The sequence below is a fragment of the Centroberyx affinis genome, unplaced genomic scaffold (assembly GCF_046629955.1).
Source record: "Centroberyx affinis isolate AG114_WGS23_722 - 3 ecotype Tasmania unplaced genomic scaffold, CSIRO-AGI_Caff_v1 ptg000127l_1, whole genome shotgun sequence".
Lineage (NCBI taxonomy): Eukaryota > Metazoa > Chordata > Actinopteri > Beryciformes > Berycidae > Centroberyx > Centroberyx affinis.
Window position 1 is genome coordinate 577,419 of NW_027278828.1, and position 25,572 is coordinate 602,990.

General features: G+C 43.9%; 1 protein-coding gene and 1 non-coding gene across 3 annotated transcripts in view; both read right to left on the reverse strand.

The window, feature by feature from the left end:
* Positions 1–24,964, reverse strand: part of htt (huntingtin) — a 39,867-nt gene extending 14,903 nt beyond the window's left edge. For both annotated transcript variants that reach the window (XM_071529625.1, XM_071529618.1), the window contains exons 1-41: positions 24,601–24,964; positions 23,027–23,110; positions 21,555–21,675; positions 20,469–20,528; positions 20,156–20,235; positions 19,359–19,497; positions 16,610–16,751; positions 16,106–16,284; positions 15,495–15,699; positions 14,445–14,522; positions 13,468–13,868; positions 11,521–11,647; positions 11,286–11,401; positions 11,084–11,195; positions 10,427–10,564; positions 10,135–10,293; positions 9,852–9,949; positions 9,614–9,753; positions 9,180–9,243; positions 8,779–8,879; positions 8,041–8,187; positions 7,733–7,853; positions 7,195–7,340; positions 6,804–6,985; positions 6,275–6,498; positions 5,357–5,483; positions 5,133–5,257; positions 4,608–4,718; positions 4,362–4,439; positions 3,812–4,035; positions 3,609–3,687; positions 3,246–3,407; positions 3,103–3,158; positions 2,760–2,908; positions 2,503–2,639; positions 2,300–2,416; positions 1,942–2,064; positions 1,491–1,747; positions 1,058–1,200; positions 534–762; positions 21–162 (exon numbers count right to left, since the gene is read on the reverse strand). In XM_071529625.1, the coding sequence (XP_071385726.1) occupies positions 21–162; positions 534–762; positions 1,058–1,200; positions 1,491–1,747; positions 1,942–2,064; positions 2,300–2,416; positions 2,503–2,639; positions 2,760–2,908; positions 3,103–3,158; positions 3,246–3,407; positions 3,609–3,687; positions 3,812–4,035; positions 4,362–4,439; positions 4,608–4,718; positions 5,133–5,257; positions 5,357–5,483; positions 6,275–6,498; positions 6,804–6,985; positions 7,195–7,340; positions 7,733–7,853; positions 8,041–8,187; positions 8,779–8,879; positions 9,180–9,243; positions 9,614–9,753; positions 9,852–9,949; positions 10,135–10,293; positions 10,427–10,564; positions 11,084–11,195; positions 11,286–11,401; positions 11,521–11,647; positions 13,468–13,868; positions 14,445–14,522; positions 15,495–15,699; positions 16,106–16,284; positions 16,610–16,751; positions 19,359–19,497; positions 20,156–20,235; positions 20,469–20,528; positions 21,555–21,675; positions 23,027–23,110; positions 24,601–24,698 (5,721 nt within the window). In that variant the 5' untranslated portion in view covers positions 24,699–24,964. The remainder of the gene's footprint in view (positions 1–20; positions 163–533; positions 763–1,057; positions 1,201–1,490; positions 1,748–1,941; positions 2,065–2,299; positions 2,417–2,502; positions 2,640–2,759; positions 2,909–3,102; positions 3,159–3,245; positions 3,408–3,608; positions 3,688–3,811; positions 4,036–4,361; positions 4,440–4,607; positions 4,719–5,132; positions 5,258–5,356; positions 5,484–6,274; positions 6,499–6,803; positions 6,986–7,194; positions 7,341–7,732; positions 7,854–8,040; positions 8,188–8,778; positions 8,880–9,179; positions 9,244–9,613; positions 9,754–9,851; positions 9,950–10,134; positions 10,294–10,426; positions 10,565–11,083; positions 11,196–11,285; positions 11,402–11,520; positions 11,648–13,467; positions 13,869–14,444; positions 14,523–15,494; positions 15,700–16,105; positions 16,285–16,609; positions 16,752–19,358; positions 19,498–20,155; positions 20,236–20,468; positions 20,529–21,554; positions 21,676–23,026; positions 23,111–24,600) is intronic.
* On the reverse strand, positions 4,151–4,278 carry LOC139652706 (small Cajal body-specific RNA 14). Its single transcript, XR_011695759.1, has one exon. It is a non-coding gene; the product is annotated as a small Cajal body-specific RNA 14 (non-coding RNA).
* Positions 24,965–25,572: the final 608 nt, after the last annotated feature.

The window sequence follows — 25,572 nt, forward strand, 5'->3', positions numbered from 1 at the left end:
ACACATTCTTAGAGTCTCACCACGTAGTCACAGAAGAGGATGAGGGCTCCCCTGCGTACGATCTCTCGATTGACCATGGCTAATCGAGACTCAGGCTTCTCCTCCTCGCCTTCCCCCGAGGAGTGGGGGCTCAGCAGCTTGGTGCATGAGAGGCTGTGTCTCCTGATAGGAGGAAAGAGAGAGGACAGAGACAGATGGAGGGAAGATAGGTAGAAAGAAGGATCATATGTCATTTGGTGAGAATGACTTACTTCATTTTGTGGGTGCTTTTATCCCAAATACCTTACAGTATCAAAATTGCATACATTTTTAGCATGGGTGGCCCCAGTGGAGTTGAACTCATAACCCTGACCGGGTTAGTTCCATGCTCTACCCATTGTACTCAATACAATCACCCACAGTCTCAATACAAGAGTAAGAAGTAATAACAACAGAATATAAAATGTATTGCTCAAAGGAGGTATGGACAGAGAGAAGTGAGAAGAACAAACTAGTATGTGAGAGTGAATGCGCCTGTATTTTTGCATCCTCACCTGGGTGTCTGGTGCACCTCTGCCCACCAAGAGTAGTTGGTGTAATTGATGATGAGGAGGACCTGGCACCAGAGCAGCACCAAGGAGGGGTGGGTGGTGGTCAGACACTGCACCATGCCGTTCAGGCCCTCCAGTGGGTAGAAGAAGCCAGCCTCGGGGCTAGCCTGCCCACCAGCACTCTCACCCTTCAGGAGGCGGCTGGCTGCAGCCGTGATCCTGCGGAACATTCCTGGAGAGAAAAAGAGAGGAGGGGAAGGGCTTGAGTTTGGGTACCAAAATGTATACAAATTATGGCACTTTGTAAAGGATAGCAGATCATTTTAGACCTTGGCTCACAAACTGACATTTTACAGACTGGTTGCCTATATTACAGAGATGTGATGACCTTAAGGTAGTGATTTTCATCCCAAAATGCATATAAAGTAAATTAAATGAACTCTTCACTTTCATGTCCTACCCAGACTCTGATTGTGTGACTGTATAAATGTTTGTGCTAGTCTGTGCAAGCATTCATATGTGCTCACCACTTTTGAAGATGTGTATGAGACACATGAGCAGTGTGCCCAGCTGCTGGCAGTAGAAGGTGTGCTGCTGCTCTGTAATGTCAACTTTCACCTGTCTGGAGGAAATGTCATCCAGCAACACCCCTACTAGCTGGAGAAGGAACCTGGAGGGAGAGAGAAGGAAAGAAGAGAGGGACGTGATGGGTTGAGAGCAGATAGACAAAAGTAACAGAATCTCGTAGGGTTCAGTGTGGGTGGAAATGAGATGAAAGTTAATGACAATGACAGAAGGGAAAAGAAGGGGAGGAGAGAAAGACATGGAGGCAAAGAAAGGTTGTAAAGGGGGAGGAAGGGCCTTCAATTCTTACTTCTTTAGGCACATCCTAAAAAACTAAATGGGTCAAGATGCACTGGACAGTGAATATATCCACAGCAACCTCCTCCATTCACTAACCTGGCGAAGGTCTCCTCAGGCAGAGCTTTTTGTGCCTCGCCATTGGCGTCCTGGTTACCAAGGGTGGTGGTGGGCGGGTCAAGTGGAGAGGGGCTCTGCTGATGGAGGCGGCGGATGGTGTGGCAGGAGAGGAGATGGGGGGAGAGGGAGAGCTCGTGGACTCGGGACAGGACGATGTCCTCAGTGGACTGGGAGACGAGCACCCTGAGCACTGCCAGGATACCAGACACCCACAGTTGGACTGTGGCTACAGAAGCCTGGGGGAGCCAAGGTTTGATTTCAATCCATCAGACTTTTCATCAAATATAAGAAATTTTGACTCTTTTTCATCTAGTTCTCATTGATATTTTATATTTTTTATATTTCAATGTACACCCCACCAATCAAAAAGTAGATAAACAGGCTGACAAAAACTGTGTGTTTATGTTCAGGCATGTACAGTATGTCTCACCATGGTGGCTGGGGTAGTGAACATACTCTTTAGCAGCATGTCTACAGGCCTAAGGGAGGAGGGCGCCACAGTCTCAAAAAGAGTGTTCAACACTCCCAATGCCTCGGGAGAGTCTAGGTGCATCTGTGGGGACACAAACATTTGTTGGTTGAGGGCAGATATAAGTGTATTTACATGCCAGCCTATGCTAATCAAATTCTATGCCTTTTCCATTAATATTTAATAAAATACAGTGCAATTTCTGTGGCCAATAGTTGTCAGTGTGTGTTGAAATGTTGGATTTTTCTGTTGAATAGCTGAATTTCCAAGGTGACACAGGTAATTAATCACACACACACACACACACACACACACCTACCTGCTGCTTGGCAATCATGGGCAGAATGACGTCAGCGATCTGTCTGGACAATCTCTTCCACTTGTCCTCATTCTCCTTGTGACACTGCTGCAGTACAAGGATGAACATCTCCAGCACCTACGACACACATGTAAAGGCACACGTTACGTAGAGAAATACCTTTCAGCGTGTGTTTGATTGTTTGCATCCATGTGTGAACATACCTGGTGGTACTGTATGAGTCTCAGCAGCATGGAGACCACCACTTCTTTCTGTGTGTCCAACTCCTTGCCTGCGTCTGCTTTGTTGGAGCCCCTCAACACAAACAGGTCGTGGACTATTGGCTGCAAGGCTGGGATGGCTATGGAGGAAGCAGGGAAGGAAAATTTAGTTATTTTGATTCTACATCCACGTCTGTTCTTGTACTTTTGTCCGTGTGAGGATGAAATGCCACCATAAGGAAAGGAAAGGTTCCTCTCACCATGTGTGACAGCCTTCCTGCCGCTAGCCATGATGCCGTCACACAGCTGGATGATCTTGGGGATGCTGATTATCTGCTTGGAATGGTAGCGCTCATACGACAGCAGCACCAGGAAGAAGAAGATATTGGGAACGATAGCCTCTGAATCTCTGTGAGAAAAAGGAAACAGGCATAAGTTAACATGTGGAAGGCTGTGTAATATACTTGCTATTCTATAATTAAATGAGTGGGAACAGGCTTCAACCACGTGTATAAATCTAACATATACAAAAAGGCCTGACTGGTTTCTAAAATTGCCAATATCCACTGCCCTTCTATTGGTTTAATAGAAAAGAGAAGTTACCTGAACTGACCCACTTCAATGTACTCAAACTGCTTCAGGACAAAGCCTATGAACACCTGAAACATAGACAAATGTCTTAGCAAGTGAGCAAAATCCCAGAAATTGTTGCCATGTGTGTCAGTGTGTGTGTGTGTCTGTTTAACCTGGTCCGAGTCCAGCAGGCAGTAGTTGACTCGGAGCTGTACAAGCTGGGCTAGCAAGTCCAGCACTTGTCTCTGCAGGGCCACAGAGGTGCTGGTGGTGTACTGCTTCAGAGCTTTGATCACCAGCGGCTCAAAGAGACGGATGTGGTTGTGGATGGCATTCTGGGAAAAGAAACAACAATGAAGCCACAGCGTGCAGAATAGTGTTGCCATGTGTCAAGCAAATAAGCAAAGATCTGGTACAATGACATTTTATGATAAACCAGACAGAATCCTGATCTATGACTTACATATTTGTCAGCTGTTTGTCAGCTGGGAACAATCTCAGTTTGAAAAAGCAGCAGAAGAAGAATGTAAGTCTACCTTGTCTCCTCGGTGGCGCGTCACATTCGTAATGCTGGACCTCAGCTGGTTGGACACTTTTTGCATCACATCAAACCATCTGAAAGTGGAGAAGGAAGACAGGTTCTGTAATGCTTTATCGGTGTTTGTTTCTGTATGTTTTTGAGCATGCATATCAGCTCATGCCTGCTCCTGTGTCTGTCCTGTATGCTGCTACAACCCACCCAGAGGTGTCCTGCTCCTGCTCGGCCTGCACCATGTTGCGGAGACTGGCGTCGGCCAGGGCCTGGGTAAAGTGTGTGTAGGGGGCCATGAAGCAGTAGTGGTAGAGACCTGGTCGCAGGCTGGATGAGCCCAGACGGAGAGCCTTGCCCTGGGAACGGCTTGGTCCGCTCAGGGCCCCCTCGTACTGGGAGGCCAGGTTGGTGCCAAATAGGGTCTTCAACAACTAAAGAAAGAGAACAAGTCTTCAACCACTAAAGCAGGGCGAAGAACTGTGAGAACATAGGCTTGATCTAAATAAACTTGGACTGATGCGTGTGTGTGTGTGTGTGTGTGTACAGTATGTATGGAACCATCGCACAGGGGGACCGATGTCTTTACAGGCCCTGTCGGCAGGCACCAGCTTCACTCTGTGTGGAGTCACATCAGCTGCAGCACACTGCTCAGTGCTGGAACCATAGACTGCCACACACAATAAATTTGTCAAAAACACAAACACACATACCTAGGTAGTAGATGATCCTTTAAGATGTAAACAAGCAAATTACTGACCTGTTGTACACAGACAGTGGCCATGGTTGGTTCTCTGGAGAAACAGGACTTGAGATAGCCCAAGATCTCCTCCACACACTGACAAGGAAAATAAAGCATGTCATTCATCTGATTCCAGTCAATGTGGTCAATAGAGTGCTTATCCATTTATCCATTCACCCAAACACTCCTCCTCCCTATATTTCTCCATCTATTGATCGGTTTCTATTCATTACTCGTGTAAATCTGTTCGGCCATCAGAATTACCTTGCCGATGTCGTGTAGCGTAGCCAGCTCCAGCAGCTGAGACAGAACGTCTAGAGTGGCACGCAGGAAACCTCCAAACTTCTCCTGGCTACTATGGAGGTCCAGGGTCACCTAGGACACACACATATATAATATCAATAACACTACTACTAAAGGTACTAATAATATTAGCTATAAAGTACAATGGGTGTAAAACAAACATGTGAACACAGCATCATCTGTAATCAAGAGCAGGCTTGCACTGCTGGCTCCATAAAGTATAATCAGTTGAGTCAACATCAGTGAAATAGCCTACCAGTAATCAGCCTAGTCCAATAATCCAATCCAATTTTGTGAAGTAGAAAGCTGTTAGCAAGGTATTATTTGTACTGCCCCTGCCTATGTGTGTGTTTATACTGTATGTATAATTAAGGATAATTTGGATTGGTGCTGGGCGATTTTCAAAAACAAGTCTATTTTATGGCACATTCTCTTTTTTGAGAAGTGTACATTTGTGTGTGTGTGTGTGTGTGTGTGTATGCCGACCTTGTAGTTGGCGTGTGTAGCTTTGAGGACGTCATAGAGCTTGAGGTAGGGCGGCAGGTGGTAGAAGCTGCCGAAGGTGGTGGACTTGTTGACCGCTGTGGACCCCGTACTGTCCGCTGGCCTGCCTGCTCACAAACAGCACAGCCTCACATTTATTAAACATTCACAGAGACTCACAGAGAAGATTTGTACCTGTGCGAGCGCATGGTAAGGTGAGCATGTACCTGTGTTGACCTCATTGCTTTTCTTTGGGCTCATAGGGGCGGTGCTGGGCTCAGCAGCCTCCTTCTCCTTGCCTTTCCTGCGGATGGGGCTGAGGGAGGGGGTGTTGGCCAGGGAGGGCAGGGAGGCCTACAGAAGAGGAACAGAAAACAAACACAAGACTTAATGCTATGGCCGTCCTGTGCATATAGCTTGCAGTTCAGAATTGTCATGTAAGCAGGGTCCATAATCAATACCCACCAAGGGCCAAATGCCGGTAAAATTTGTCTTTGTTAATAGGGGTCACCCACTACTAGCCTAACATTCATTGAAAATTATTATTCACATGGGACAATCCACAGCAGGTGTGAAGCACCCAAAAAGACAAAAAAGATTAATTGCATAAGTTATTGAGCAACTGTTAAATTAAAACTGTAAATCTGCTCATGTGTTTATATAATGTTTCAAACAACAACTTCTATACACAAAATACCACTGTAAACAGGTAGGATAACAATTTATATGAAAAAAATATATAATAACTACTTTGGCCAGTTAAAATTATTCTTGGCAAGTAAATGTTTTTAGTTTACCAGCCCTTGGCAGGCGAGCCAAAAACTTAATATCGGACACTGTGTAAGATTCAGTTTTTTCTTAAAGAGCAAAGAAATGGGCAAGCGGAAGTTGATCAATGGTCCTTGATGAGTGATCACAACTCAGACATTTGATACAGGAACCTCACTGCGGTTTGATGCAATGCAACTCATGAACCTGTAAAGTAACTCACTCACAGTTAGCCTATCTGACCCCTAGTGGCCATTAGGAGGCATGGCAATGTGTACAGGTATACTGAACCCTGGTAATTCACTCGCCTCCTCTCTGCAATACTGCTGAACTGTGTAGGCTGCTTTGCATCAATGACACTGTGTGGTGTTTGTTACCTTAACTGCTGGTCCGGGTGGCGTGTCGTCCAGCACATGGGCGCAGATGTTGAGGATCTTGAGTAGGTGGGAGAAGAGCTGCTCCACCATGGCCACCAGGGAGCGCTCTGACAGGGCTGCCCAGGGTTCCTCCACCTTACTGGGGGCTCCACCGGGGTTACTACTGCCACTGTTGCCTTCCTCCTCTCCGGCCCAGGGGCTGCGCATGCACTTTGGAGCCACAGCTGGGGACATGGTTATTATAGGACTCGTCAAACAATAATAAGTTGATGATAAAAGTCTGCTGACTGAAAAATTGCGATTTTATTTCCACATACAGTTTGAAACTGCCAGTCATGTTTTTTTCCAGGGTCATACTTTCTTAAAAAAACATATTTCTGACAAATGAAATGAATAGAATTGCCTGAAGAGAAGCTTGAACAAAAATTTCTAAAAAGCCAAAGGGGCTGCATGAAGTGAAGAATCCAGATGTACCTTATTTCTGTTGTGTGTGTGTGTTTGTGTGTATGTGCACATGTATATTCCCTACCAGCAAGCAGGTTGCCAGCCAGCAGCAGAGTGTCCTGGTGTGCAGAGAGGTCCAGGGGGAACCAGGCGGAGGAGAGCAAAGACAGCACCATGTTGGCCATGCCCACTGTCAGAGTCCTCCGCTCAGTGTCTAATGCAGAGGAAGAGGAGGAGGAGGCTGGAGCACTGCTGGGCTGAGACAGACTGGAGGACAGAGGAAGGGAGACACACAGAGAAATCAGCTTTGTATATATGAAGAACTGCACTGAAGAGAAAGTGAAATGTCTTGTTAAGTGTGAGAATGTGTGAAGGAATGTGTAACTAAGACTACATATTTAATATGCACATTGGAGGACGGATGTGCATGAGCAGTCTTGTGTGTGTGTATGTACTGCATGTGTGTGTGTACATACCTGAGAGCCCTGCCCCTGCTGCGGTTGAGGCTGGAGCGGGAAGCATGGCTGCTACTGGAGCTCACATAGCCGCAGTGCCAGCCTGTGCTCCAGGTGCATACTGGGAAAGTGGAAGTCAGGAGGCACAGCGCCTCACAGCAGCCAAACTACAGAGAAATACACACACAGAAATAGGGTTTAAATTTAACAGGAAGTTTATTATCATTATCCAGCAAATGCAAAGTAAGAAATGCGCAAAAAGGGAGCAAGCTATTTTGTCCACTTCATTTTGCACCATCATGCAAATCAGATGGAGGGGGGGGGCAGATGTACTGAGAGACAGAGAGGAGACCTCTCTGTCTCTACATCTGCCCCTAATGTGGCAAAGCATGTGTGCCTTGCAATGACCTATGCAGCCACATACATTTGACAAAATAAATGAATTAACCCCTTAATAACTATTACTTATTAGGAGCAAAATTGTCATTGATAGGACAGTGGACAGTCATAATAGTGAGACAGACAGTGAGTGTGCAAGTGTATGTCAGTGAAAGCTCACAGTCAGGGCTCTGGAGGTAGAGGAGGTGAGGGCGTGGGAGACGGCGGTGACGACTCTTGACAGGTTGTTCTCCAGTGTGACATCGGACACAGCGTGGGACAGGTTGTAGCCTCGGTACATCCTGGAAGACGGAGACAAGAGCAGAATTCAATTCCTCAAATATTATGCACTGTAGATTCCTCCTGTCCTTCTGTTCTTTACTGAATTTCCATGAGCAACTTGTTGTATTTCAAATTTCCAAAAAATATAAAATCTTACAGGTATTTGTGTGTAGGACTAAATGAATGTGTGCCTGCATGTGTATGTACCTTGTGATGGTGCTAACTGTGAACTGGGAGGGCGGCTGTGTCTCATGCATCAGCAGCTGCAGGTAGACAGAACTCTGGTCCCTGGCAATGGCCACCACTGGGTCCACCTGGCCCTGGTCACAGTCATAAAACAATCTAGCAACCAGCCTGGGGGAGAGACAGGGAGGGGGGGAAATGGGGAGAAGGAGAGGGGTAAGGGTGCGGGGAATGAGAAGAGTAGGAGAGATAGGGAAAAAAAAGAGAGAGAAAAAATATTTGTTTTAATTGACTTCTAGTCTCAGAAGTATTTTACCATGCATCATTTACACAGAAGCAGAAGCCACACGAGTGCCGTTCAGTATCAAGTGTATTTTCTCTGCATGGATTTCACAGAGATACACTGTGGAAATGCAGGGAATTATTAGATCATCAGCATAGTTTCTACAAAGAAAACATTAAAAAAAGATAAGGCTTAGAACACTGTTGTCTCAGCTGTTGGAGCACAATGTAGTACAACCCATTTTCATTGGATATTTCACCTCCATGTAGTGCATTTTTTACTGAGGGAAGGCTGCTGGACCGCAGGTAGAAATACGCTCCTAGTGTCAACAGTTCTGCTGCAACTCACACTAGTGTGAACCAGAGGTAACAAGAAACCAGAGAGACTGAGAGGACAGAAGTGAGTAAGAGGAAGAGAGTAAAGCCCTGTATAGAGAGGAAGAGAGTGAAAGAGTGGACGTATATGAAGAGGAGGTGTACCTGCTGACGGCAGAGGCCGCCACGTGCCGCACTCTAGGGTCGTCGTCTCCCAATAGGTGGATGACCACATTATTCAGGACCCTGTCCTGCAGACGCAGTCGCTGGATAGAGGCAATGTAAAACACTTAGGGACCACAGTCAGGAACTCAGGGACCAACAACTAGAAAGGATATACTCTGTGTGTGTGTGTGTGTGTGTGTGTGTGTGTGTGTGTGTGTGTGTGTGTGTGTGTGTGTGTGTGTGTGTGTGTGTGTGTGTGTGTGTGTGTGTGTGTGTGTGTGTGTGTGTGTGTGTGTGTGCAAAAAGTTCAAGAAGGTAAATTGATGTATTAAAATAAAACAATAGTGAATAACTACTTCCAAAGCAACGACAATATAAGAAAGGAGGCATGGAGAATTTACCCCAGTGTAGTGATGATCTCCTTTGTGCAAAGTCTCCGTTTTCCTCTCCAGGAAATTCACTAACCTGAGAGATAGGAAAGAAATAAACCTCACTGCAGGGTAGGCCCACACAATTCATGATAGATATGTAAATATGTTTCCATTGCTGCCGAGAAAAGTGGAAAAGAATCAATTGGCCCAGTGGTGAAAATGTTGTTTTAGTTCCTAGACCACAATAAGACTAAGGCTGTAAGAGTGAAGACAGACTTTGTGGTTACTGCTACTTTCAGAAATACAATATGTATATGAAAAATGTTTTTGCCGTCATTGTTCTGCCCCATTAAAAGACATCTACTTGTCAAAACAGGAATTAAAGAAAGTCTGAGTGATAAAAAAAAAACACAAAAAAACCTTTATATTAGGTTTTTTAATCCCAGATTGTAAATATGTTTTACCGAAAGTCCATCTCAGCCAGGGTCTCCAACAGCTCAGTTCGAACCAGCCAATAGGAGCAGTCCCTCAGGGCCAGCAGGTCTATCACCAGCTGTAGGCCCAGTTCACTCAGGGTGCTGCTGCACACTGTCATGATGCAGTGCTGAAACATACATACACACACACACAAACACAAGTCAGATACACAAACACACACACACACGGCATGCATACAGATACACAAACACACATCTGTCTTACCCTGACTGCAGAGCAAGCCATCTTACAGGTGACGGAGGATTCATCTTTCAGAGTCTTCTGGAGCAAAGGCACCAAGTCCACTAGGGACAGAGGGTTACCTGGGGGAGGTGGGACAGGACAGAGAGATGAGAAGGAGAGAGGAAGGAATAGAAAGAATTTTACAGCAGCTAAAGTGATGTTTCAACTATATTTGGGACACAACACTGTATTCAATACCATCCAAGCCTTAAAAGCATCAGCACAAAGACACAGAAACAGCTGTGCAAACACACAGACTTCTGACCTGTTGCACTCTGCACACTGGCCAGCCAGGTGTGTATGTTGTAGCGTGTTTTGGTGAGTGCGGCCTGTATGATGGCTCCACACAGGATGGCTGTGGCCCCTCTGATCTGGGGGTCCCCATGGTCAATGAGGCCCAACACGTCACTAATATACTGCTGCTCTGCAGGGGGACAGAGGAGGGAAGCAGGGTCAAAGACAGTGTAGGGAACGCATGAGTGTGTGTTCATAGACAAGTGTGCTGGAGTATCTGTATGTTCCAATGTCTGAAAAGGTATGTGTGACTCGATTCTTACCCTCTGCTGGAATGCCGTCCAGCGGCTCCAGGTAGAGGGAATTAAAGAAGGCCTCAGGATGCAGCGCCGCCGCTGCCCCGACACAGCTGACTGCCAGGGCCTTCACACTCACTCGCACCTCCTTGTCAGGGACCAGACCTGTGAAAAAAAATAAAACACAAACACATGAAACTTTGAGACACAGAAATAATAATAGCAACACACACACACACAATCTTGATATTGTCCTATGTTTACGTTCTAAGTTTTATAATTGTTCATAGCAGTGGCAAATAAAATATTAATTCATTAATTGCCAATCTAGTTACTTTTATGAGCATCCATTTAGGTTCTTCTAGATCTTGGTGCAGCTTTGACACTGTTTATCATTCTCTCCTATCTCAAACACTGGGCCAGCATCTCTGCTACTGCTCTACCCTGGCTTTCCTCCTATCTGCAAGATGGAACTTTCACTGTTTCTGTTCGAGTTTATATTCTATATTGGTCTTATTAGTATTCAGGTATACTAGCTGAGTAGCACAATCTGATTTCTAACCCTCCCAGGATCTGTATCGCCACCCCATCCTTCACCCCTTACCCTAACAAGGGTCAGTATTCTACCTTGGATCAGGCAAGTTATTATTTTCTCTTATTCTCGTAGAATTCACATATTCTCACCATTCTTTTGTCCTGTCAGAAGGAAGGAAGCAGCAAGAAGCCGTACGCAGTGCACCAGTGGCTCCGCCTCCTGGTCTGTATAGTGCCCAATTGGACCCTTTATTCTTGACGGCTAGGAAACGGGCAGCAAAGTTAGACAATCAGATACAGGACAATTCTGTCATTTTGTTTCATTTACCTTCACTTCACCGAGTGTGTATACCTTGTTGTCTGGTTCAGGTTCAACAGGTTCATCCTTTGGTATGAAGCGATCCACGCTGCTGTCTGAAGCCTGCCTGTTGTGACCTCGGCCTTCCAAGAGATGAGGCTTGCTCAGAGCTGCACAGTCACATGCATCCATGCACATGCACACAAAGAAATAAAAAATCAGCAATCAGCAATATCAATACATAGTCCACAGGTGTATTTATGTTTCTGATGTGTTTGTGTATACATACCCAATGCTGACTGTGAGAATGGTTCTGGGTGCTCTTCATGGGAGGAAGGTGCAGCTCCCTCATCTTCCTCATCCTGTAGTGTTCCGATCTGCATCCCCGAGTACTGGCTCTCACTGCCGTCCAGTACCTTGTGTACACACACACACACACAAAGAAGACAACATCTCATGAAGGAAACTAAACGTATTTCACAGATACACAAATTACAACCATTTGCCTCTTTTTAAAATGCAAGCACATGCAAACGAACATACAGAAACATACAGAACATTTTAGTGTACTTCACAGTAGAATCAGTAGCTAGTTAGATTTTTTGGGTTGAGGACAGAGACACAGCATACTGAACAAGGACTAGATTGCAAGTCAAACTAATCTTCCCCTATAAAAAACACTGTTGAATCATGCTTGGGTCGACGCAATACAGAACAAATCAACTACATACTGGAAAAAGCACAGGCTTGAGAACTCCGCAATTCTGGTTGTCACAATCCCCGATTCTTTAAGCCATAGGAAGAGCAAGCTTTTGATCCAAACAAGTATTAAACTTTGAAATTAATTCCTCCTAGATCAGCCCAATCCTTTTTTTACTGATGTAAACTACTTGAGATACACATGATTTTTAGGCTATTTGCACAACTCCAGTTCTCTGATTAGCATGAGTTAGAGAAACACATACTTTCAAAGAGAACTAGTTTATTCCTGGCAAGGTAAATAAACTGTTCTTCCTTCAAGAATTTGAGTGTATTTTTTTCTCAAGATCTGGCCTCTGCTGGAACAAAAGCCCGTCACAGCCTCCAGGAACATGGAAAGTGGTAACCAAATCTGAAGGGAAATGTCAAAGGAATTGATGGCCATCATGCTTCTACTTTGAACTCTTCACTGCAAGCCAGTAACATGGGATGTTGGGGTTGCTTGTTTTTGCCAAGGTCTTTGAAAAGCATCTCAATTCTGGGAGGAAATCATTAAACACGGAACCGAGGAAAAAATAAGGGGTAATGTAATATCACTGAGAACAAGAGGGAAAAATAGCAGTAAGAAAGTTTGCAAGACGGGGCAATAAGCAGGGAAAGTTCCGTGCACAGGTTCGACGAACAAGCGAACGAAACGAGAAAGAATGAAAAAAGGCAGAAGTCTACAGACAAGCAAGCCCCTCCCACTCGGTTCAAAGTGTCCAACTGGCTGACCTTGTCACTAGTGTTAGAGGAGGAGGTGGCAGAGAAGGAAGAAGAGGAGGAGAAAGAGAAAGAAGAGGAGGTAGAGGAAGAAGTGTAGACAGAAGAATCGCTGTCTGTGGCATCGGGACCCTCGGTGGAAGTCGGCGAGGGTGGGGACGGCTTGATCACCCGCGGCAATGGAGTGCGCGACTGCGACGAAGGTGGGGGACAGGGATAAAGGAGAGGGGGGCAAGACCATAGAGGTAGAATTAGCAGAACGGACAATCTCAATAGCTAAATTCCTTGGGAGGGTAATAGATTAACAAAATGATCCTCACCTACCTCCCAAAAACACAAAAGGCTATCCCTAGAAAAGGATGTCACATCACATCTTCTCCAATGTGTTTTGACGAGATCAAAATCAAATGAAATCAAAATTATTACAAAATATATGCAACATAGAAGATGTTAATAAAAAAAAAAAAGAAAAAAAAAAAAAATTGCAAACAGCCAAAATTATAAATGACAACTGGGCTGAGGAAGATTTTGTCCATTCTACCAATCCTAATTCTATGAAGTGTAGCACCACCCGTAAACCAGGGACTAGGTCATTAGAGACACTGCTCATTAGTAATTATAAAATTACAAAGGTAATTGAGTCCTTCAATATCTAGGGAACAATGTCGTATTCCACGCGCACACACGTACACAGACACAAAGTATCTTCCAACTGTATTCTGGAGCCAACATGAATCTCCTCCTCATTCACACACACCCACACACTCAGACTGACCAGCTCTGCGACGTCTGACGGGGTGACGGCAGAGTCCGGTCCCTCTGTGGTGGTCTGGGAGGAGTCACTGGGCGGGAGCGAGCGATCGTTCGTGCCTAGCAGTGTCCCGGTTTCCCCTAGGGGTCCTCCCTCCGGTGTGGCGTTCTCCGGTGTGGTGTAGTCAGCCGTCTCCGGGGTAACGTTGGCCCCACCGCTGGAGCTCCGACTCAGCATGTCTTCCTCGTTGTCGTTGGGCGACTCGGGAGTGTCCGACGCAGAGGTTCCTCCACCGCCGCCCTGCTCTGAGGAGGCGCTGAGGTCCACGGAGTCGCCGGGCTGCAGGGTATGCTGGGAGGAGCGCGGCTGCTCAGTGATGATGTCCACCTGGGCTGCAGAGGAGCCGTCTGCCCCAACCACCGACGCTGAAGAAAGAAACACACAAAGCAAAATCTTTCAACGGGGATCCTACACATTACTGCCAATTACATTTCATGCCTTTTCCATGACATAGGGAACACAGCATTATGTAACATTTTTACTAAATAACATACTCATCTATCCTTTTGTTTTGCCTAGCTAAAAATATCACTTGCCAATTAAGTAATCAGGAAATGTATTATTTGACTTACTATCATCCCTTCAAAAAGAGTAAGCTCTATCAACAGCCAGGCTTGACATTACAGTAAATACTTCACCACTTGAAAAAATGATTGGGAACAAAACTCCATGACGGTTCTGAGATGTTTTATCCATGTATCACTTTCCTGACCCAAAAACACAATTTTCAAATTTGGCCTGTTTTCCAGTTTTTACATTCCTGTTCTCCTTAATATCTAGTTTTCCCACATACAATCAGCACTGCAAATTTACACTACATGACTACAGTCTGTGTGAGTCAATAGCAGTATTAATGTGAACTTTTCCAGGTCATAATATCAGCAAAGACCACCACTGCGGCTAAATAATTTACATTCCTCCTCCTGATGGGCGTGTCTCACCTGTGAAGGCACCGGTGGTGACCTCTGTCCTCTCAGGGTCGTCCTCCAACCCATCCTCCTCCCCGGACAGCACCTTACCTGGGAATGACCAGAGGGTAAAAGGTCAAAATAACACATCAGCACAAACACTGGTGGAAGAGAGAGCAAGGAGGAGGAAATAGAGAGACTGAAACCAGGATGGGGGCAATTCACTTTCAACTGAGTCAATTCAAAATGGAAACAGCAGCTATATCATATTCTAATGGCAAAATGTTTATCATCCATTATTTCTTAATAAGTTGGCTGGCCATTTCATGCCAAAAGATTTAAAATATTTGAAGAATTTTGAGGAAAATCCACTTCTTGAAATGACTGAATTGAAGGTAAATTGGTCCATCAGTAAGAAGAGATGAGAAAAGGAGAGCAAAGGAGAGGAACGGAGAGGAGAGGAGAGTAGAGGAGACAGAGAGACTAGTCACCTTTCTGTTTCCTGAGGAGGAGTGGACTGCAGGAAGACCCTCCCCCCGCTGCAAACGGCAAGAAACGGGAAGCAGAAACAGAAAGTGAGGAAGAGAAAAGCAGCAAAAGCTCCAAAAGACCCGTGGGAAACAGAAACAATTCATTAATGACAATTTTAGGGAATGGATTAGTGAGCAAAGAAAAAAGGCCACCAACAGAGAGCAGGGCAAAAACCAACAGCAGAGCACCAAGACAGTTTGTCAAATAATTTCCTCGCAAAGTCAGTATGGGTTAACTAATTAAAAGTTCTCTCCAAGTGGATTAACTTGCATTGGACCATGTGCATACTGAAGACAGCCTCCTCGATTGTCATAATTTATTTTTTCATACCCATCGCTTGTTGCAAAACAATCAAATGTGTAGTGCGGGGTTCTACTGTGCCTCTATTTTATTCATGCTACCTAAAAAATGTCAAGTGCTAGGGGCCTATGTGAAACGCTGGTGGGGCTGAATGACATCATGCGAGGGGATGACAACCTTTATGCACACGGTCCCAAGTCTTACGACCAATGACTGAGCAGCACTGAGAGGCTGACTGATCGACGTGTTTACCAATGAGCTCGAGGATGCTGCCAGAGCGCGCGCGGCTCTCGGCGTCCTGGCGGAACACGGTGGCATGCTGAATGCTGCCTGCGGTGATGAGCATGTGCAGAAGCTCTGGGGGGGGCGTCCTGAACATCTGCTGTAGGAGCTCCAGAGCAGCTGTGACCACGTTGTGATCCCGGTGCTGTGTGTAGTGGAGGGTCAGCTCGTACACCTACAGACACAGACACAGACACACACACACAGGGAGGAAATGTAACATTAATTCTAAACTTTGAGCTTAGGTCAGACACATGTATACATGGGCTGCGCAACAATTAGGGTATTACCATATATCACAATTTGAATTTCCACAACTAATAATCATATAGTATTGGCATACGGTCTAGCCTGAAATATTTAATTTCACTTAGAACATCCTTCTGTTGTTGAAAATAGTGAAGATGTTGATAGTGATAAGATGTAAAAAGTGCAGTAAAATAATTTTGTCCCTCAAATCAGTTACAACTAACAATCATCATGATTAAAATATTTACCAAAGTAATTGGAATTATACTTTTAGCCATAATTCTGGAAGCCCAATGTACACACACACACACACACACTTCCTCTCCATCTACCTGCAGTAGTTGTTCAGGTGTGGGCTGTACGTCAGCCTCTTTCCTCATGACTCCGAAGCTGCCTTTGAGGCTGGTGGTGTTGACCTGCTGCTGTAGCAGAGGCATCAGGTAGCGAAGGGTTAACAGCACCCCAAGGATCAGATGGCTGGGGTGCTCCTCGTCCACTGGAACCAACAGACCTGGAGAAGGGAAAGACAGGGGGTCAAAGTGAATGTGTGTCTGCCATAGGTGAGAATGTGTCACCTGTGTATTTCTGATCTGAATCTGGAGAGCAGGTTGTGTGTGTGCACATATGTAAACTGTATCTACAACTTCAACAATATATCTACTACCATGTATATACGCAAATGTGTATCCATGTGTGTGTGCATATCTGCAAGGTTATGTGTGTTTGTGCATGTTTATATACAAGAGTATGTATGTGTGTGAGTGTGCGAGTATCTGTGTCCGTGAAGGTGTGTCTGCCGCAGTGTGTGTGCGAGTGTTGGCTTCTGTGTGTCCTACCCAGCAGCACATTAAGCAGCCAGGTGTAGAAGTAGCTGTTGCGTCTGGAGTGCTGGCACACACTGACAGCTGAGCTGGCTGCTGTCCGTCTGATAGTGGGGGAGCTGGACTTCAGGTTGGCCACAAATGACTTCAACAACACCTGGGAAAAACAAGGTTGGACCACAATAGAAATAAGCTTTCGAGCTTCATTGTGTTCATTTTCAAAAATGGACATGTAGGTATCCTCTTACAAGAGTCTCCTCATATACATTAATATTTAATCTCTCAATCAATCCGTCAAAGGCTACAGTTACACGTCAATGACATGAAATCATGTTTTGCTCATATTGCTGTCAAAACCAGATATGAAAGTGGTCCGGCTCGCATTTTGATAAAAATTCTACATAATGTGGACGCACTCCTGTCTCAATGGGCATACAAGCAATGTAAACAGATGGAGAGAGAGCAGAGGGGTATTCCAGAAAGCAGGATTAGCAAGTTATCCAGGTCTGTTAACTCAGAATTCACGGAAATCTGTGATTTTCTGTTCCAAAAACCGAGATCAGAGTAAGTCTAGATCAGTTATGGCAACTTATGTTCTCAAGCTAACCTGCTCTGTGGCAGGTTTACTTGAGGCTGACTTGAGTGAAACCCGACTGAGCCTGCAGCATTTAAGCATCACACAAGTTAGTTCGTTAAACTTTTCTGGAAAATGGCTTTAAACCTGTCATGGAAGATCCCGTCGACATGGAAACTCAAATTATTTGTAGGGCTTTACGTTGAGAGAGGGTGACCGGCCGCAATATATTTTATGACAGCCACCTGTAGCATGTCATCGCACGCGTTACCGTTTTAAAAGAGTCAATTTATCTGAATAGCCTTCTTCAGCCTCTCATTTCCCCCTCACCTCTGTACAAACGTTATGCATCGGCCTTCGTTTTTTCGCTACTGGAAGCTCTCTGTGTAACATTGTAGATAGAGATAAGAGATAAATATCAATTATGAATGTGATAAACCTATCCTTTATATAGGCGTGTGTGTCCTGGGGGTCTAGTTGCTCTGATGAGCTCCTTCATGTCATCAGTTATCACTGTCAGAGTAAAGGCCAGCTCCTCTGCTGCTGTGAAAGGTGGTGCTGGGACCCTCACCTGTTTTACAGCCTCAACTTTCTTCCAATTAGCTACAGAGTGGAAGTGAAATACATCTAGGCCTACATTTAAGCTACTATTAAGGAAATGAAGTAGTTATAAGCAAATAAAATCCTACGAGTTTGAATTATGTTATTATATGTTTTTTTTAAGTTGTTGCCAAGTGCATGTCATGCCGCCTGGATTACACCTAAATTAAATATAAAAAAAAGTCAGTAAGAGTGTACAATTCAGGCAATATATTGCATCATTCCTAATAATTAAACATTAGTTTGCAGAGGTCTCTTAAATGTTGAATGACTAAAACATTAAACGTGATAGTTAACTCACGCATTAACTCCATCTATAATTTTTTGAAATGCCAAGTCTCGCAAGTGTTGCTGGTGTGTTTTATTTTGTTTTTTGAAAATATGCTGAAATTCACTGTAAGCTGTCATTAATATTTAATGTTCGGCTGGAGTGAAATATGACGCTCTGCTCTGCTCGTCGCCTCTGAATCCATCATTAATCCTATTTTCAGTCCTCGATTGAGGATGGCTTTACAAGTTCACCGTAAACGCGCATAGTTCAGTATAACCCTATCCAGAGTTGATCAAGCCCGATCACTGAAATCTGAATCAGTTGTTCTGGAACCGAAAATTCAGAATTCAGGATTTAGGATTTCTTAAACCACCTTTCTGGAATACCCCCTTTAAGATTTAAATAAATACAGCCACATGACGGGTGGAACTGCCATTTTCAGGCTAAGAGTGGACATACAGTGATATGATCTCAGAAAATTTGATCTTTAGAATCAGATCTCAAAAATCACATTGAAATAACAAGCACAACACTGGCTAAGGTAAAAAGATAGAACTGGATACACTAACAAAAAGATTTGTAAATTGACCGTTGCAAATTAATTTCAGCTATTTGTTAAGGACAGCAAGACAGCAACAAAATCATAAAGGCAACAGTAAACCTGTCAACGCCCACAAATAATGCCGTCTGTGTCTGACTGCAATGGTAGTGGCATTTTCAAAAACTGTCCCAAGCAGGGCTGCTTGGGACAGTTTTTGAAAATGCTAAAACACAGTGGAGAGATGCATCATGCCCCAAGTTTAATCAAAATCTGACCAGTGGTGTCTGAGATATCGTGCAACACATGGACAAACAAGTAAACAAACTTTGTAGCGCCCCCCTGAGGCCATCGGTGCAATTTTAAAACTCAACAACCCGGGTATTATAAAAAATCTCGACTTTACCAGTAGTATTTACCACTGTGTCGTTGATGTGATAATAAACTGAGATGTAATTGAGATATTTTTGACAGTACTTGAGGGCAGCAGTACTCCAGAATTTAACGTTTATATGAGAGCCAAGATGGGGAATATACACTCTTGTGAGAGGAAGCTTCAGGAAGGGGATTTGATTTCAGCCAATTCTAAAAATAGCTTTGAGGTAAACTAAGTCAAGCTGATGTCTGATTGGCTAGAACACAGAAGAAACGGGAGAGGAGCTACCATGCTCGCTCTAAAGTTACTTTTCAAAAAGAAAAGTCGCACCAAGACAATTGTTTGTGAGCAACTGCGCCCATATTTAATTTCCAGATCACACAATTTCAAATGGTGTGTGCATACCTTGATCTCGCCATCATTGGCGAAGTGTCCCAAGGCCGCCATGATCTTAGGCATGGCTGCAGCCAGCGTCTCCTGCACAGTCTCCTCCTGACGCTTGGTGATTCTGGTCAGGCACGGCAACAGGTTGACCAGATAGGGTCTGGACCGCAGGGGAGAGATGAAGGGAGGGAGGGAGGGAAAAGTATGCAAATAGAGGAAAGATGAGGAGAAACATTGTTTGAAGCACAGTTACAATATCGTCACCACACACCATGGGAGGCTAAAAGGCATGCAGTGATAAAAATCAACAATCAAGCAGAATTAACTTTATTCACACAGCAGCCATAACACAAGTATGTCACGCTCGGCAAGCTAAACCAGTTTTTGGACTAAAAGCTTAAAATATAGACCAAAATTGTCCTTTGTCATTGTGGAGAGATGGCCAGAGCTGGAGACCAAATTACACAAGAAGATCCAAATCAAAGGCTACAGCAACTGGATGGAAGGGTAGCCTATGTCCATGATGCTGAAGGTAAGACCTCCTCACAACAGTGGTTCACCTATCGATAACAAACTTTGCCTGTGAGGCTTTCAATATTTCTATTTACCTAACATATCTAATTAAGAACAAATTCTTGTTTACAATATCACTTTTATGTTAGGCTACATGGATAGCAATAAATGTGTGCTTCATTAATTAATTATGTGATCAACTGTCACCTTTAATTGCAAGTTACCATCCCGCGTGTGACCTAACTTAAATATGGCCGTCGTGTGAATCAAGTGAATAGCTATCTTTTGGGTATCTGTGTGTTTACCTGCATTTCTGTGGTCTGATGAGGTGGGCAAGCTCAGCAAACCTCCACAAAGCTGCCCTCAGGCTCCGAGAGGCACCATTCTACAGAAATACACACACTCTCATCATCATCATCATCATCATCATCATCACCACCACCACCACCACCACCACTTATATTATATTACTATTAGATTTATTATTACTCATTATAAGACACGCAACAAGCATTTTCATTTTCACACTTTATGTAAGACTAATCTCAAACATCATTCATTAGTGTTTGAGCAAGATACTGTACCTTGACAAAAAACGACTCACAGTATAGACATTACCTTTTTAATTTCTTTGTACAGCTCCAGCTGCAGTCTAGGCAGGTTGGAGTCCATCAGCGCCTGGGGAAACAAAATACATCAAAATTTATCGGGCTGGCCGATAAAATAATAATACTAATTATCTACTTCTAATTTTCCTCAACATAAATATGAAATGTCTTTGATAAAAGCTGATGTAATTTCTTTTTCCAGGCTTTGACAGCAAGCTAACGAATGAAATGAAACATGAACAGCTAATCATGAAGGCAGAAGAGAGAAACCCATTACGCAAGATATGTTGCAGAGTAAGAGGTAGACCCATCACACGCTACTGTTTTGGTTGCTAACGTTTAGTTTAGCAAGGAAGATGAACAAAATGAAGGTGCCTCACAACAAAAGTTCAAGCGAGAAGAGACATCCCCACAGCCACAATCCTGAGCTCAAATGAGGAGAATATTGTTGTCCCTTGTGGTGTGGAAATATTTTCATTAATCCAACAAGAAACAAAAAAGCACACACTGTAAACTGTCAAAGATCCACACCAACAAAGTCAGAACCCATTTTAAAATTTGAAACTGTATCATCCTAAAGCATTCAAAATGTAAACAATTGCTGTTTGCTGCAGCAAGAACCACAAAGCCATCACAATGCCATAACATTTTACACTGTAAAGAAGCGATGCCAATAAGCACAACCTAAAATGAAGTGTGGTTTGGAAAGAAAACCTAGGTGTTTTGACAATAGAGAATACTTTAAACTGCAATTAACCTTCTTGTTTCTTCAGCTTTACTCAGGAACAAAACATATCTTTTATACAACAGAAATAATGATTTGATGTACTGTATATTGTGATGATTATTGTTATTGGCCAAAATGAAACATTTTAACATGATAACATTTTTGGCCATATCTCCCAGCCCTAGTAAACATACCCAAAATATTGCTTATTCTACTGTGAATGTAGACTATCCATTTAATGACCTCAGTGTGAAAATGAATTAATGATCAATTAATTATCTTGTTATTAAGAGATGGGTGTTCAAAGGAACAAGTGGGGAGAGGATGGTGAAGAGAGCATAAACTAGAGATTTCAGGGGTTCTGCTCACTTTGATGATTTTGTTCAGGCACTCGTCGGCCACCATCCGGACATCTGATTCGCTGTCATCACTGCAGAGCAGGAACATCTCCATGGCGATGCCCAGCAGCTTCTGGAACTCCGGAGACGTTCTGCTCCCAGAACCATAGAGTCAAAAGCGAGGCAAGAGTCATTACACACATACTGCACATTCAACCTTCAACAGACACAGTTCACACATGTGGTAAACATTGATGCTAAAACCACAAAACTTTCCTGTCTTGTTCACTACACACATTACACACCCATATCAATACTCACATCAATACACACACACACACACACAAAAGTGAAATCCTTCCATAAGGCTGCATCTCTGTCAAACATAGCTTTTCATGGGTTATCTTCCATCCCTCCCTCCCTCACAATAACACACACCCACACACACCCAGATTATCCATGGAGTAGCTAGCTAGATAATCAGATTTGGTGCGGTAGGATGAGTCATTTTGGAGAATTATTGATGATTATGGCTATGACTCGATGATTTGCCTAGAGATTAGCATCCCTGCTGTGAGCAAACCAGTGTAAACAAATACCTGTGCTCATAGCAGTAATACCAAAGAGGGCGTCCCTTACTGTGATTAAGGGTATCATGGTAATGCAATGGGTGCAGGGCACAGCAGAAGTCAGAAGCACCCAGGTAGGTACCCATAATCACAGTAAAGAGCATCCTTAAGGATATTATGGCTTTTATACAACAATTACCAACACATGTGTATGGTCTGAAATGTTTTCTTCAAAGTATTAGACATATATAGGAATAAAAAACAGGAGCAAACAAGAAAGATTGCAAGCAACCTCCCTGTTTACCAGAAGAGTTGACATAGCAACCAATAAAGCATAGCTAACTTTGCTTTTCGGGCCATAGACCAATCATATTGTTGGCTGAAACTACCTTTTGTACAACATGTAAAAGCACCTGGGTGTATAAGTAACCACAGACACTGATCGTGAATCTTCAGGGCTTGACATTAGGAATTTGCCTACTTCTACGGGACAACAGTGGGAAAAAAATCTGATATTCTTCAACAGTCCACTTCAAGGAAATGCTGTAATCTGCTGTGCATAAAATCCCATGACAGCAATTTTCATGCTCTCTCCCAACCACCTAACTCATTTCTTGTTTGCATCGACGTTTGCCTTTTCCAGTAGTGCTAGAAAATGTGTATCCTCTTCTTTTACATAAAAAAAAACATGGAAAATGCAGACAATGCTAAAATGAACAGGACATAAAATACATCATAATAAAGTTAGATATTAGGCTAAGGGAAAACACAATTCATGCATCTGCTGTTGGACGAATGTAAATTCAGTCCAACTTATCTGATGGGCAAAAGTTTCAAAATACCACGCCTAAATCTGTTTTATTGTTATCCCACTGTGTTAGAGTTAAGATATGATTGAATCGAACTAGATTTGAGTTCAGCTGGCAAGGCCTACCTCAAAGACTGAGCCACAATGTTCTCACATATAGTCAGGCAGTGGGTCACCCGGTCCTTCTTTGTAGTAGCCTGTTCCTTTTTCCTGGGAAAGGGCAAAGATAGCGAACATGAGGAGAAGAGAGAGAGAACGCAAGAGGGAACAAAAACCAGGGAGAGATGGAAGCAAAGAGAAAGATAGGGTTCAGAGACAGAAAGAGTGTGTTCATGAAATCCAATTGCCGGAGGTCATTCCATCTCTGAGCGGGATCTTAATTAAATCTCTTGCTCATTGCCCAACAAAAGAATGGATGGAATACAGAGTATTAGAAGTCACTGACACCCCATAAAATACTGCTCACTCTGTTGTCTAGCTTTCACTGTAAGGACACCAACTGCACAACTCCCCACAAAGGTCTGAAAGGAAGCCCAGCATACATTTAAAACTCAACCCAAATTTAAGGACATTCCCTGATTGATAGCCAAGAAATATCCAATTCAAGGTCAAGTCTTGAAAAGTGTCAAAACCCTGAAGGGGAACCTTATAACCTCTAGACATAAGACCTGCATAAACCCTGTCACATTCTGTGGAATAGAATCTTTGGTAAAGTGAAGACAAATTTTCTAAGATAGCTGAGATGGAGACAGAAAGAGACATAGAACATGAAAAATCATAGGAAGGGGCTAACGGCATCATAACATCGTCACAGCAGATGCTGTATTCCAGTAGCCTAATCATTTTCATCATTAGCAATGCTCACTTTGCAAATGATGCCACAAGTTCATTTCCAACTACTCTGCACAGCCATCTAGGTTAACACTGTACAGAATGTAGAGTAGGATGCTCAATACTTGGTGTGCAGCCGATTCAAGGAATCCAAACTAGCAATGTTACATGCGTCTACATAAATAACCATGAACATAAAGATGGCGACCTCCTGGTTTGAACTTTCGCAGCACTACTACAACCACCACTATGCAAAATGTCAACATATTCTCTTCAGACAAAAAAGGACGGAGCACTTCTTGCTCCATGGAATAGGACAGTAGTGAATGGGATGTAGAGGCGTAAATGACGTCAGCCCAGGAGGCTACCATCTTTATGCACCTGGTCCACTGGTGAAATCTGTCTCAAGATGTACCCATGTTTGCAAACCAAACCACTGCAAAGTTAGCAAATGCTGAAACACCCATCATGGCTCCCAAAATAGCCTTGTTGTTCCGAGTTCAAGGCAGCAGCCAGACATTAAGCCTTTTAATTGGGGGTTGTGTATGTTAGCCCCTTTGACAGGTGCGTAGGCTTTAGTTAACTGACATGATCTGTGTTAGCTGGGCAGTTTCTAAAAATCTGCAACATTAGAGAATCGACATTTAAGATACTGGCGAATTGCCTGGCAACAAGTGTACCTTCAATAGCAGATAAACTGTGATTAGCAGTATCGACTATCGTTGCTAGCTTGCATCTTAGCTTAGCTTCAAGCTAGCTAGTAAACCTCAACGTTACTGGAGTGGCAATGGCTAACGCGCTAAGCTGCTTGCCTAGCCCGAGGACTGTTAGTTTGCTCTCCATCCACCGTTAACACAAAATGCACTTACTGTCTCTGGACAAGCTCCTCGGCTGTTGGTGGTCCCTGTTGTTGCTGGAATGACTTGAGAGACTCAAAGGCCTTCATCAGTTTCTCCATGGTGGCCATTTTAGCAACCAGCACTTACCAAGCTAGCTTAGCTAGCTAATATTTACAATTTCAGCAAGCTAGCACAGTGGGGACAAAATAGCACACGGGGAAGCAAGCGGTGCGTAGCGCGGCGAGAGTGCTAACACTGCTCGCGACAACTACTACCACCTCTCCGCCTTCTCTTCTGTGCAAGATACCTCTTATTCCTTCGCAATATTATCCGTAAATGAATAGGATGATGGGTGATAAAAAGCCATCTTTGATGTAGCGTTACGTTACCCCGACAAATCTCACAAGGAAGTGGGAGATGTGACAGCTTGACAGAGAGTAGGGGGGTATCCAACACCTGCGGCCAATCAGACTGCGACTTTTTGCTGATAGACTGTGAAAAGGACCAATGGGTGGTAGAGTAGTGTTTTGTTGCCGTTAGTCACGGGACCGCAGAAATCCCGTGCAGACCGTAATATCAGATTAGTATAACATCGGCATTGTACCTGTGGCTTTTCCGTAACACGCTCAGGAAGTCGAGATGAGTGCAGGTGTGAGAGTGTGAAGCCCACATGTGCGAGCTTCATGTGAATCAGATCAGGGAGGAAGACCATGTGCATGAAAATATAACTTGACACTACTTGTACTCTGTCTGACACTCTCACCTACACTCATATGATAAATTCTATTCCAGCCATTTCATACATAGAGGGAGGGATGGGGAGAGAGTGAATGGGAGAGAGAGGAAAAAGGAAAGAGAAACATCTAATACAATACTGTGTTGCAACACCTTTCAGCACTAGTGCATTCCCTACTTAGTTCTACCACTGGGGCAATAAACTTCAGTGGGGAAGGAACTACTGAGGGCCTTATACAACCCCATCTGCAGCACAATACCTGCAGT